The sequence below is a fragment of the Platichthys flesus genome, chromosome 1, assembly GCF_949316205.1.
Source record: "Platichthys flesus chromosome 1, fPlaFle2.1, whole genome shotgun sequence".
Lineage (NCBI taxonomy): Eukaryota > Metazoa > Chordata > Actinopteri > Pleuronectiformes > Pleuronectidae > Platichthys > Platichthys flesus.
In genome coordinates this window covers 18,215,382-18,228,969 of record NC_084945.1, presented here as the reverse complement: position 1 = coordinate 18,228,969, position 13,588 = coordinate 18,215,382, and the positions used below count along the sequence as shown (strand labels likewise).

Here is a 13,588-nt window from a genome sequence, read left to right as displayed (position 1 = left end):
CTAGTTGTTAAACTTCAACTGGTCACAACTTTCAACCACTATTGGTCACTCTGGGCCCAATGACCCATGAGGTCACCAGGCCAATGTAAGCCCAGTAACCTCTTTCTTCTCGCTCTTTCGACTTAAAGAGTCTCTCCTGGAGGAGAGGTGTGGTGTAGCTCTCCGGCTCACCCAGCATGAGAAGCTTCCTCCCTATCCAAGCTCTACCAACATTCAAGCAGGCCTGCCTGGAGCAGACTGCTGAAACTTTCCAAAAGGCGGAGACATGAGAGCCTGCCTGAGAACTTCAGCACGAGAGCTGCATCGCACAGCAGAACCACAACAACAAGAGCCACAGACTGGACAGACCACTTCACTGGACTTCAAACAGCACATCAACCTTTTCCCCCATTTCATGGATGGGTAACACAACTGGGCTTAATACGTATACTGGGCTAAGCAAAGACTGTTCAATTCTAATCATGTCCTGTTTATAAGTTTGATTTGTGTTGTTGTGATATTTGGTAATAAATTATTTGAAAGTTAATGTTAGATGAAGCTAACTACATTCTCTAACCTGTCACCAACACAGACACACACATCTCCCCAAACTTAACACACACATGTGACCACAACCACATGGTGTAAACATTCCAGGGGGTCCTTTGTCTTCATAGTTTTTCTGATAACCAAATTTATTGACGGCCCAAAGGCACTCTATTTAATGGTGTCATGCTTGAGGTATCATATGCACAACAGCAGATGGACAGGAGGAGGAAACAGCTGAAGGTTAGAAACAACATATAGTATGTATATTATATGTTCAACAGGAGAAGCACTGGTCCACAGCTACAGCATCAGGTTTTGCTGATTTGTGGACCAATCAGAGAGCTCCTTCAGGTAATTCGGACCAAACAGATCAGAGTGGTTCTCCTGGTGCAGAGAGTACGAGTTATCATCACCAGCACCTGCAGAGCAGAAAACAGCAAATTCACACCAATGCAGCAAAGATTTCTTACTTTGCTTCATGTGATTACACACACACACGCACACACACACACGCTTAAACAAGTACCTTGCACTTCTGTTATTTATTCAATTTATTTTTCATGGTATATCCCACACTAATATTCCCCATATTCAAGCATTTTCTATATTTATCACTCAGAATATCTGAAGAGATAAATGCAGATGAACATATTTTGTATAACCAAAATGCCTAACTTGCATAATAGTAAAAAAGAATGCAAATGTAGAATTGAGTTTATGTGTTGCGTGGTGAGAAATGTGCAGGCTTAAAGGGGAAAGGACTTGTGTCTTTCAGCAGGATACTGACACAAAGCTCACACACTGCAGCACCAAAGAATGTCTGAAGAGGGTTAGGGTTAGGGTTTGAAACTGACCGGCACCGAGTCCTGACCTAAATCCTATTGAAAACCATTGGAAAGAGCTCAAATCTGCCAATAATAGGAGTCCTACTGACTGAGAGCCTGAAGCCTATGCAACGGAGCACAAAGTACCAGCAGACAGATGGAGGAAGCTTCTACATGGCTACAGGAACCATGCAGAGGTTCTGATAGTGGTGTCTGAGTACATTTTGTGTTGGTATATAGTCACTGTTATAGAAGGTTCCTTTTTTTTGTTCAGTAACCTCGCTCTATCATTATATATAAAATATTCTGGTTAAATACAATATTAAGATGGATTAAGATGCATTTATTTATCCCAAACACATGCATAGACTTGCACAGGCAGGTAGAGAAATTTAACTTCTGCTTTTAACCCATCTGGTGCAGGACACACAGAGCAGTGAGCGACCATGTACGGCGCTCGGGGAGCAGACGTTGGGGGAGTAAGGTGCCTTGCTCAGGGGCACTAGACAGGATAGAGAGAATCCTCTTGGATTTTTGGACAGATCAATCCAGGTTCGTCTTTTGTTGTCTCTCCGTGGAGTCGAACCAGAGACCTTCTCTGCCCATAGTCCAAGTTTCTGCCACTAGACCACCGCCTCTCTCTATATATAATAATATTGGTTCATTTGCATCTATTACTTTAGTTATTCTAAATTGTGTACTGGAAATTCCGCAGTGCCAATAATCCAGTACTAAATCTGTTTATGTATATATGTATACATCCATGGATCTATCTAAATAGTATTTGCACAGTATACTTTGATATGTGTGTATATGTATATAGTCCCGTACAGTGCCAGTGGTCCCACAGTGTGTGTGTTCTCCATTTTCTCTGTTCCCCACTTTGGTTCCAGAGGTCGGCGTTGCTCAAATGGTCCATCAGCTGGAGCAGACACAACAGGATGAACTGCACAATGTTAGTTCAGAAGAATACAACTTGCTTCTGTCAGTCAGTAGGTTAAAATGTTGGATACCTTAAACACAGCCTCAGTCTGTTCCTGCTCCTCTGGTTCGGCCTCCCACATCCCTGCACATTAACATAATAATAAGCATCATCTTTATGAGGCAACATCTTTTAGAATCGACATCCTCGACAACAACCCTCACCGTGAGCTTGAGAGCTGCTGGATACGTCCTCTGCAGGGGCCTCAACCCTCTGTGTTAGGTCTGAGTTGAGTCTTATTGTTGTGGGTTGCCGACTGTGCACGGTGTTGGTACCATCACCTGAACTGGCCTGCCTCTCTCTGTGCCTGCTGGACCGCAGCCCTGCTGGTGAACAGGTCAGACCCTGAGGTTTCTGAAACAGACTTGAAGTGAAGCGGACGTTTTACCGTGCAGGTCCTACCTCTCCTGCGCCGGTGGGCCTGGGTACTGGGCAGCATCCTGTAGACTCTGTAGGCGTTGCTGCCTCTCTTCCTGCTGTGCTCCCGCAGCTCACAGATGTCCGGAAGAGAGTTCAACGCACAGCGGAAATTTGCCTTCCACGTCTTGGGATCTGGCTTGTCTTCGCCTGGATGGTAGCGTCCTAAAGCGAACAAGCACGGGGACAAAGACTGGTCCAATACTGTGCCTGTGTGTGTAGTCCAGGTACTACTAATGTGGTGGGGACCTACATCTATTAACACATTCTTATTATGGGGGTAAATCAGGTCCCTATACATGATTCATTACATTTTAAGGTGAAGACATGTTTTAAGGTTAGGTGTGTGTGTGTTCTAACAAAGAGTATTGGCTAAAGGCACACATTTTTAGTTTGTTTGTTGGTTGCTCTGTTATTTAGCAAGTTACTGGATGGATTACCAACTGTGGTAAGGCTGAAGGAAGAACCCATTACATGGAGAAGCAGCATTCAGTTGTTGCGCTCCACACATTTTTGGAACAAGCTCCCAGAGAACTGCAGGTCAGCTGCAAATCTTGGTTCTTTTAAATCAATCCTGAAGACTGTCCTGTGTGCCACTGATTGTCAAATATAAATAGTTACCTTTTTTTAAACTGCACTGTTATTTTCACTCTTTCTTTTTTATTTGTTCATCTTTTATTCTCTATTTGATTATTTAATTACTTTTTAAATTCTTAAGTCTTATGTTGCTTTTACAATTTGTCCTGATGCCTTTTATATTTTATGTAAAGCACTTTAAATTGCCTTGTTGTTGAAATGTGCAACACAAATAGACTTGCCTGGCCTTGCTTCAATTTTGGCACAGATCTGGATCAGGGGCCAAAACAGGATTTATTCTTTAATATTACAAGATAAAGCATTTTGTATCATTTTAATTGATTCCTCAGAGAATAATTAATGGATCAATTCAGACTTGTTTAGGGGACTGATGGGTTGTTTATGAGGTCATATGCAGATCTAGTGAATTTAAATGTGGCTTCATAAGGGGACTGCTGGGCCTTGGCAGAGGTTTGTGCTGTTTGTTATTTGTTAATCGATCAAATCAGTGTGAATCATTTATAACTATATATTGTTATTGTTAACACTGTCTCTAATATAGTTGTAATTAGTGACAATTAATCTGTTGACTGATAACTCAGCTAAATAAAATAAGCCTCAGGTACATGAGCTGATATCTTAATAAAAACAGGCAGGACAGATCACGTATCATCGACTGAACAGTCAAGTGACTTCTTCTACTGCTGGGTTCTTTCTCACATTTGGCACCTCTGTGTGATTTGGACCTTAAGACAGACCCTGGATCATTTACAGAACACAAACAAGGAGCAGATGTACTATCAGCTATTTTAAACTTTACACAGCAGCTATTTTCCACTCTGAAAAACTATATTGATGATCCTTATATGTTCTGTGTATTATCATTTTTATTACCTTACTATTCTTGCTGCGGATTTTATCATTGTTATTGAGCGGTTGAACTTTGCCTGCAACATGATCCTCCTGCACATTCACAGCAAGAACAGTGGAGCTTTCCCATGTGATGTGATGCTGCTAAAGTCACAAACCATGACTTTCCCAGGACAGGCGTGTGTGTGTTTGTGTGTGTGTGTGTATGGCATCTATGCTCAGAAACCATTAAACCAGAACATCTGGTGATGAGATGATCAAACAAAAGCACCTTACATTAGATTTATTACATGAAATTAATTAAAATTATTAAAGTGGTTTCTGTTCAGAGAGTAAACCACAAATGAGCAAAATCCAAAGAAAGTTGTGTTTCTAATCTGGTTTTAATAAGCAGGTAATTTTATACATTACTTTTTAAAGTGTCCTGAACACCATGAGAAGATGCCAGTTGAATGAAATGAAAGGATTAGCTCACATAATTTGTAATTAATTATAGTTTTACATATTTCGATCAGTATGTTGCTCACACTAAAACAAGGTGAGATTAAACAGGGTTTAATCAGCCCTGTCAGTGGAATTAATCTGAGGCGAATTCTGTGTTGAATTAATTCACAAACACTGATGTTGTCATTGATTGCTTTCGATTCTCATCATTTGGCTACAAAGTTTGATGATGCCAGGAATGTGGTAGATCTAGAAAGACCTGGACTAAACTAAACAACCATGATTACTCTGTACTGGAGAAAGAGCTGATAGGAAATTTCCTTTCAAAAAATATTTAAATACAAGATAGGATGCGGCTTACTGAAGATTCTTCTTTAGACTATTATTTATTAATATAATAAAAGTAAAATTCCAGTGTATAAACTTAAATACTCTGGAATGAAGGAGAGGAGTCCAGACAAAAAGCACATTTAGGAAAAAACAGTGTGATGAAAGTGCAGTTGTGGGCTCCTACCAGTGTGCATGGCCCAACTCCTGAAGAGAGTAGCATCTCGGTCAATACTCCAGCCATGGCGAGCAGCATGTGTCCATGGGACTTGGAAGATTTGTGCTGACTGTGGAATAAGGAGTAAAACATCAGGTTGTATTGTTGGCAGATGTATTTTCTGACCAATGTCCCGCAACATTTTTTTGCTTTCAGGTGTACAGTATGTGGATCTGCAGTTGTGTGAGTGAGTGTGTTGGTGTGTGTGTGTGTGTGTGTGTGTGTGTGTGTGTGTGTGTGTGTGTGTTTGTGTGTGTGTGTGTTGTTGTGTGTGTGTGGGGGTGTCTTGGCCTCTGAAGGTGAGATGCAGCACTCTACCTGGTCCAGCCAGCTGACCCCTGGATACCTCCCAGAATGAATCTGCTCCTCCAGCCACGGCCTCAGCCTCAGCCGGCCTGGTTGCTGCATGCTGCGGTCCAAGCGTCAGGGGTGCAGGAGAAGATCTTCCGTGGTGCAGGCGCGTCACCAGCTTCACCAGAGTTTCAGCAGTGACAGAAAATTTCAATGGAGCTCAGATTAAATCAGAGGTTACTCTCGGACACCATTGCTCCTCCCCTGGATTCTTCCAATCAAAAACCTTCTTCGCTGCTTAAGTGGCTTCTCCACTTACAGGAAATACATACATATCTTGTTCTCATGCGCGTGTAAAAGTGCATAAAACTATGAGTACTAGTTCACAGTTTTTCAAAATAAAATGAGCGCTTAATCAGATGTACAATATATCTGTATTTGGCTTTAATTCTGCACAGGTCACCTGCTGAGTTAAAGGCCCAGTGTGTAAGATTTAGGTGAAAGGGATCTATTGGCAGAAATTAAATAGATAATAATCCTAGTGATGTTTTCACAAGTGTGTTTTCATCGTAATTGTACCAATTGTTGTTTTCTGTACCCAAGAATAGACCTTTTATATTTAAATACTCTCATATTTACATCTGGAGCAATTTTGGAGCGAGTTTTTATGACAACTGAAGGCTACTACTGCTTCTCCTTAATATTTGAAAAGGGAGGGTGAAGTGAGCGGTATTGAGCTGCGACATGCAACCTAACCACTAGATGTCACTAAATTCTACACACTTCACCTTTAATATCAGTGATTGTGCTGTTTTTCAGCGATGGTGTGTATTTATAAATATGGCCACCAGGAGGATGCTGAGTTACAGTAATACTGTAAGACAGATGAGCTGCTTCACATGGTGCTACCATATCCAATGTACTAATGAATCAGTAAGTGGATTTTAAATATGACTGGGCATTTTTGTTATTACTGTGAGACACAATAACAAGTCCAGCAATGTTTGTGCCAGTAACCTCAATGTTAATTTCAGATGTGTCAAAGACAAACTGAGGTCGATTGAAAAATCTTCTTTTGTTTAACAAAATAAATAACTCAGAAGCAATAACCAAAAAGCCATGATCCACAGGCCACGGTGTTAGCAACTTTTATTTGAACCAAAAATAAACAACAATAGTAACATTTACCACTGACTCACACGTTGTCTTATCAGGAAAGCGATTTCTCCCTCAGTGTGGTGATAAGCATAGACTGCTGTGTGACGCTTGTGTGGGTTTCTATGAAAGCGTGTCAGCAGTTCCACAGAAGAGCTATGAGGAAGTTGCCAGGGAAGCATGACGGCTGTTTTTCAAGGCTTGTTCAAACACAGACGTTAATCACTTCTGCTCTCTTGAATCCTTGTATGCAGATTCATGGCCAAGACACAAAACTTGAATTTGAAAAAGAGCCTTAGTTAACCATGACATGCGAGATATAGATACATGAATTCCCTGTGGCCTTTTTTGTTCAAACGTTTAAAGAAAGCCTTGGTCTCAAAATTACTGCATGTTCTCTAGGAAGATAATGTTTTTATGTACAAACTTTACAGCTGTTTAACATCAAAACAAACCATGTCATGTAACAAAATGTCCGGAGTAGCATAGGATTCACAAACTACTAGTTCTTTAAAGTTCAAAAGTTAATTCATCATTACGGAAGGGTAGGGTCAGGCATAAGAAGAAACATGACAGGATGCATTTCGAGAATAAAGTGGAAATGTCAAGAACTAGAACTAAATCAAAGGATTTAGGATTTAAAGTAATACAGTGGTAATGTCCCAAATAAAGTCAAGTCGTTTTTTTTCCATCAAATCCAGTTAAAGGAGTGACTGACAGTTATGTAAGCTGCCCGTTTTAACAATCTTTTCAAGATCGTGTAGTTTCTCCCTTTGAATTTTTTTTTGCAGAGAACTAACAAGGATCATCAACCTGTGTTTATGTCCTAAAAGAGAATTCTCTTGTTAATAAAAACCATTTTGTGCAATTTAACCAATTCATTTATTTAAGCATCGATGCAGTCATGTGGGCCCACGTTAGTAGTTTGATAAATTCTTTGACTTCATTCTTGAAATATAAAATGCATTCTGTACATTTGACTCTATCCTCGGAATGCAAAATGAAGAAAAAATCTTCCTACTAAAAATGTTTTCTTGACATTGTATTTAAATTTCTAAACAGTAGAGAAGCAGACATTATATATATTACTCATATAAATGAATGGAAAAACAGGAAAGCATAAAAAGTCAGTGCTACACACTCTGATAGCCGCTGTCTGTGAAAACTGCCATGGGCAGGTCAGCAGAGAGCAAAGAGAGAAAAGGTCTTTGAAGCTCAGAGAGAAGAGTGAAGGAAACCTGGAATCGCCAGTGAGATGATGGTGAATGATTCCACTGGTAATTTGTTTGGATGTTACTCTCCCACAGGCTGCCCCACTAGAGTTTGAAATGACTGGTAGGCATCATCCACTTGAGGACAGCTTTGTGAGGCAGCGGGCACGAAGCTGGTATTGTCATCACGCATAATGACCAGCTTCCTTTCTTGATTTGGCTGAGTCCACCTACCAGCCCCCTCGTCAACGCTCTCATACCCAGCCTCAACTCGGGGCGCAGGATAACAGGAGGTGGTTGTGTCTGTGTCACTGGAGATTGAGAACAAACTGGAGTCCTCTTCATATGATAATCGCCCTGAATCTGCATTGCACTGCTGATACGACATCTCTGTAGCCATTGGAGGTGAACCTGACAAAGATAAATTAAGAAGTGGACAAGCTGGCGCACGTTGATCGGGGCGGGTCACCATCTTATCCTGAACAGGACAGTAAGCAGATTCACAAACCATCTCAGCCTGTGTCTGGACTTCAGAGCGCTCCGTCGTTATTTGATGTGGCGGGTTGGGAATGAGAATTGAATAGCTTTTATTGTCAAATCCTGATGATCCAGAATTCACCTCCACAGCTTTCACTCCACAGGGAGTGCAGGGAGCGGAGAATAAACCAGCGGCTTGATTGGATTTATTGAGAGGATTGGAGGTAAGAGGTGATACCGGGCTGATACCGGGTAGCACTTTACTGAGGGCATCAAGACGACTGGCCATAATGTCAGGCGCTTCTGTGTTAGCGTAGCTGAGACAAGAGGAGCCGCTGCCGATTCCACTGCTTTGCTGTAAGTTCCCGCTGCCAAAGTCTGTCAGTGATCCCTTTGACCTGTTAACCGAGAAACAGGTTTAAAATAATATGCCAAAGTGCTCCCATAGACATCCCACAGAGGGAAATGTGTTATACGGCTATTGCTCCAATGCAGCCATACTCACCAGGATTTGATGTCATCTTGAATAAGGGGCTCAACACTGACAGAGGAGGTGAAGGGCGACTGGGGCTTCAAGAGCTGGAAACCAAAAAGATGAACAAGATTAGGGCTGCAAATGTGACAATATTCCGTTAAGGCTTCGTTTGAAACTGCACCAAATTATACCCACTCATCGATATCAGTCCCCTTAGATGTGCTCGTTTTTTTTCCCCTTGATTATTATCCGAGAAAATGTTACAGAAAGTGAAGAGGAATTCCTGGATGTGGCCCCTGATCCTGATCAACAGCCAAATTGAAAGGCTGTTTCCTGGTAATCCGTTCAGTTGGTTATGTGTAATCTTACCTCCTTGGTGGAGATAATAAATATCTATACAACAATTGGACCTGCAAGTTGGTGATTTGTGGGAGATTGCTGGGTGTCTCACCTCTTCAGCAAATGGACGTATAATAGGAAGTTTGGGATTTGGACAATTGTCCCATGTCCTCCTCAACCTAAAATCAAACATGACAAAAACTAGGTGACAAACATGACAAAGGGATTTACAGAATTTAAAAGAAAAGCATTTTTACCTAATTCATTCAGAGATTCAAGGTGCTGACAGAGAGAGAAGAAAGTAAATGTTTTATCTACACAACTTACTTTACAAAACAGTAAAATGCAGCAATGGCGATGAGGACTGCAGCAATACTGAGACTGAGGATGAGAGCCATGAGCAGGGCAAAATGGGAGGCCGCTGGGAAGTAACACGTATGAAGGAAGTTACAGTTGGTACAGATGAAATCGAATAAAGAGAATTAAATATAGAGAGGTACATGCCTTCAAACCTGGTACCAGGCTTGTGTTATGTGTCACAGAATAACAGCTTGAGCTACTGTTCAACACCTATAAGTTTCCTAAGTACACTGCGTCAGCAGATCCTGGCATCATCCGATCTTTAAAGAGCCTAATGATTTAACATTTACTGCAGTTTGAGCACATCGTGCAGCAATGGCAGGCCCCAGTAATGTTCATCATGTCCCAGTTTACTGACTCATTCAATGTTTACTCACATCTATTGGTAGTTGGGAACTTAATTTGTGCGGAAGACTTTCAAACATACATGGGATGTTCACCATCTTGTCCTATGTTCTAAAATGGATATGTCCATCCTTTGCTCTCCAGGAGCATGACTATGACGCTTTCAGGAGGTGAATAAGATAAAAACCTTGGTAGTGCATGACATCTTAAAGGTTGGATTGGTAAAATGTTTGTGATACACTTTTTATATTATTTGTTGAAATTCTCTTCACGTTGCAATAATGTGTGATAAAAAGTCAACAGAAGAGGACACTTACGGGTTGAGAATTCCACCTCTTCGCTGCTGTCACTAAACTTCTCGCTGAAATAAGTGTAGGTCCTCACAGTGACAGCATATGTCGTGCTTGGCTCTAAAGCTTCACCGGATATTTCATAGATATTCAGGTTGTCAATGGATTGTGGTTTGAACGACTTAGTGACCTGGAATACAGAAACAAGAAATCAATGCCTTTGCCTAGTCCGTGTCATTATATGTCCAGGACAATCGATCTCAGAGTAATACAGTGGGACGTCTCTCCTACATTTTTTGTATCTCCTTTTTTACGGTACATCACTTCAGCAGTCAGGCTGCTTTCGAAATAGTTCGGCATGTTGTTTTTCCACTTGACTTGGAAATTCCCGTTGACCTCGTCTACTGAGATGATTGTTGGGACTTTGGGCTTAACTGTCGAGGAACAGGGAAAGGACAAGTGAGACGAAAGCATCTTGAAGATCCTCCCTCCTGTGTTGCACCCATCCCCTGTTAATCCTTCCTTCATTCAACAGCAGCCAACTTACTGCTTTGTAAGACATTGATGATTTTGGACTCCACTTTTTGGTCTCCTCTCCAAACCTCTACTGTGTGAATCCTTTCGGGAACAAGTACCATTTTGAAAGAGCAACAACACTGGAAACTGCACATCTCGGCAATGCAACCTCTGTGGGATACGAAAGAATGTGCAACAGGCTGTGAATAAATCATGTTTCTAGCTTCTCAGTTGATTTTAATAGTACATATGCAACACTTTTAAACAAGAATGTAAAACTACAGTTTCAATATAAACAATCATCATTATTATTATTATTATTATTATTATTGTTTTGTAGCAATTTAAGTTAGCACAGCACACTACTAGGCTTGGACTATCTTGTTTTTATCAACTATGAAATATTTCTAAAATATGATCGTTCTTAACTCAACAAACTAAGACACAGCGACAGTTTTAAGTGTCTTCATCTCATCCCATCTGAATTATAGCAACAGCTGCCAGGCTGTTAGCCCGAAACAAGATGTGATCATATCCCCACACACACCCCTCTTTAATTGTGTTTGTTATGTTTGCAACAGAACTAAGCTTAAAATGCACAGTTGACTACAGAAATACACAGGCTCACTACTGACTAAGTCAACAACTCACCTCTTTTTGGTGGAGAGAGACACATTGTATTCAGAGCAGTTCTGCGCTTTAAACTCACAAAACATATGTTCGTCATAGTCGTTGGTGCAGTCCAGATGTGTTTCCGTATCAACACCTGTATGACACAGACACCACACGGTGACGGCAGGTAGAGCGGTCAGGTTATGCTTGTTTAAACAACGATCTACATGTGCAGTATATTACACGTACCTGGGAGAGATATGACAGTGATCGCTACGATCAGCAGCAAAATAGAAAACATCCTTTCTCGCCTGAAAACAAACCCAAACACGAATCAGTTTCTTCCTTAAAAACAACAAATAACTCTGAGACGTGTTCGGGTGACGTCGATGTTGCCTACCTGTGTAGATCCGCGCTGGAACGTAATTTATTCCATCAACAATCCAACCATGAGTCGTTTACTCATGCTCAAAGGAGGAAGTGAGCACACACACACACACATACACACACACCGTCCTCCTGATTTGGAAAGAAAGCACTTACTGTAAACGTTGCGCCATCATTTCCTGTGAAGTTCGTCCCACTCACTCAGTCAAAGAGTACAGAGAAGGCAAGATGCTTCACACACGTTTCACTTTTCGCTTGAACTCGAAAGTGTGGGATAAAATACTTCAAATGGAGGAACCCAAATAATTGGGCAGAATTAAATAAGCGTTGGACCAGGGATATTTATATGAACGCGGAATAGCTTTAACCATACAGATGAAAGTGTTGGGAGAATCCACAAACTGCACTGTAAAAGTTCTTGATAGTACTTGTGCACGCAGTGTGAGTAGTCTTGTTACAAAAATGCTAGGTTCATAAACACTTACGAAAGAAATGGGTTTTTTTGCACTTTGGCAGTGGATTACTACAAAACGGTACTGTAAAAGTACGTCATTTATGCATGTAAGACTCATAAACTACTTATGGAAGACATTTTTTTTTATCCCACATCCAAGTTAGACGAACACGCTGATGTTTGGTCTGTAGATGGGACTTTGTAATTGATTACTCAAAAACTACACACAAGTATTACTTCACATTACCCGTACAAGTATTTTAAGATTAACTGGAAAGGTGTAAGGCTCATAAACTACTTATGGAGGAAATATGTTTTATTCTATATCAAAGTTAGATGGAAAGGATGAATTGTGTTCAGTAGAAAGGACTTTGGCTGTAGATTACGCCAGAACCTCAAAAAAAGTTTTTCCTTTTGCGAAATATTAGGTTCTAATGTATTTATGTAATGGATGGTTTCATCAAACAGTGGTGCAATAATGACAACACGTCCTGTGATAGGCGAATATTGAATATTTGCGATTCTTTTTAGGTAGCTGTTTAAGCTGCTCTGGTCTGAACTGTACAGTACTGATCTATTTATTGTCATGGAAACATTTGTTGTTATTTTTACAAATAATTATTTTTACATGTACAGCTGCAATAACAAACTCAAACTCAACCAATGCAGCACCTGCACTAACGTTATTTATGGTGCAATTATCTAAAATGATTTAAATACTGAAGTTACTCACATTAACATTCAAAGTCAAGTGAAGCATCAATAGCATTACACTCATAGTATATTATATTATTATCTATTGTATAGTCAAATACTTATATTTACACCTCTACTATATATCATATCATATTATATCATACTCTTTGTATATCTTTATTTGTATATATAAGTCTATATACACATATTTATACATGTGTACATGTTATTATTATTATTGTATTTACTATATTTTTACTACTATTATTATATATACTGTTGCTGCCATTATTACTATATACTGCTATTATATTGGTATAATTACTATCATATATAAATATATATTATGTTATATTATATACTATATATACTGTACTATTTTTATATACTGTCTAACAATAACATTACCAGCATATCATCAGTACTATTACCATCATCTTGCCACTGCACCTTATCTACCTATTTATCTTGTGTTTCTGTTTTTATTCTTTCTACCTCAATATTTTTAATATTATCCTATTGTATTGTATTTTGTTGTATTGTATTCAAATGTATCGGCTGCTATGACGACTTAATTTCCCTTCGGGGATGAATAAAGTAATCTATCTATCTATCCATCTATCTATCTAACATTGATGTTGATTCTCCAAACACACAAATGTGGATTTATAACTATAATGAACAATCAAACGGTTAGCATCATCATTTCAGAGGGTATCTTGCCTGGAGGCTAACCTAAGTCAAATATATAATTTAACAAGCCAGGTACAGAGACACTGATCACCTGCTCATCAA

General features: G+C 39.9%; 2 protein-coding genes across 2 annotated transcripts; both read right to left on the bottom strand.

Moving 5' to 3' along the window:
- Nucleotides 1–604: 604 nt before the first annotated feature.
- Nucleotides 605–5,628, bottom strand: LOC133958686 (interferon regulatory factor 1-like). Its single transcript, XM_062393601.1, has 7 exons — nt 5,504–5,628; nt 5,156–5,255; nt 2,737–2,916; nt 2,499–2,657; nt 2,366–2,418; nt 2,184–2,274; nt 605–947 (listed from the first exon to the last, which is right to left on the bottom strand). Exons 1-7 carry the CDS (start codon nt 5,591–5,593, stop codon nt 829–831), a joined length of 792 nt encoding a protein of 263 aa, XP_062249585.1. The 5' UTR covers nt 5,594–5,628; the 3' UTR covers nt 605–828.
- Nucleotides 5,629–6,608: 980 nt separating this feature from the next.
- LOC133953687 (uncharacterized) lies at nt 6,609–11,792 on the bottom strand. The gene is made up of 10 exons (XM_062387735.1): nt 11,657–11,792; nt 11,506–11,567; nt 11,296–11,410; nt 10,676–10,815; nt 10,420–10,562; nt 10,156–10,318; nt 9,461–9,554; nt 9,246–9,312; nt 8,825–8,898; nt 6,609–8,717 (listed from the first exon to the last, which is right to left on the bottom strand). Exons 2-10 carry the CDS (start codon nt 11,555–11,557, stop codon nt 7,925–7,927), a joined length of 1,641 nt encoding a protein of 546 aa, XP_062243719.1. The 5' UTR covers nt 11,558–11,567; nt 11,657–11,792; the 3' UTR covers nt 6,609–7,924.
- Between the last annotated feature and the right edge of the window lie 1,796 nt (nt 11,793–13,588).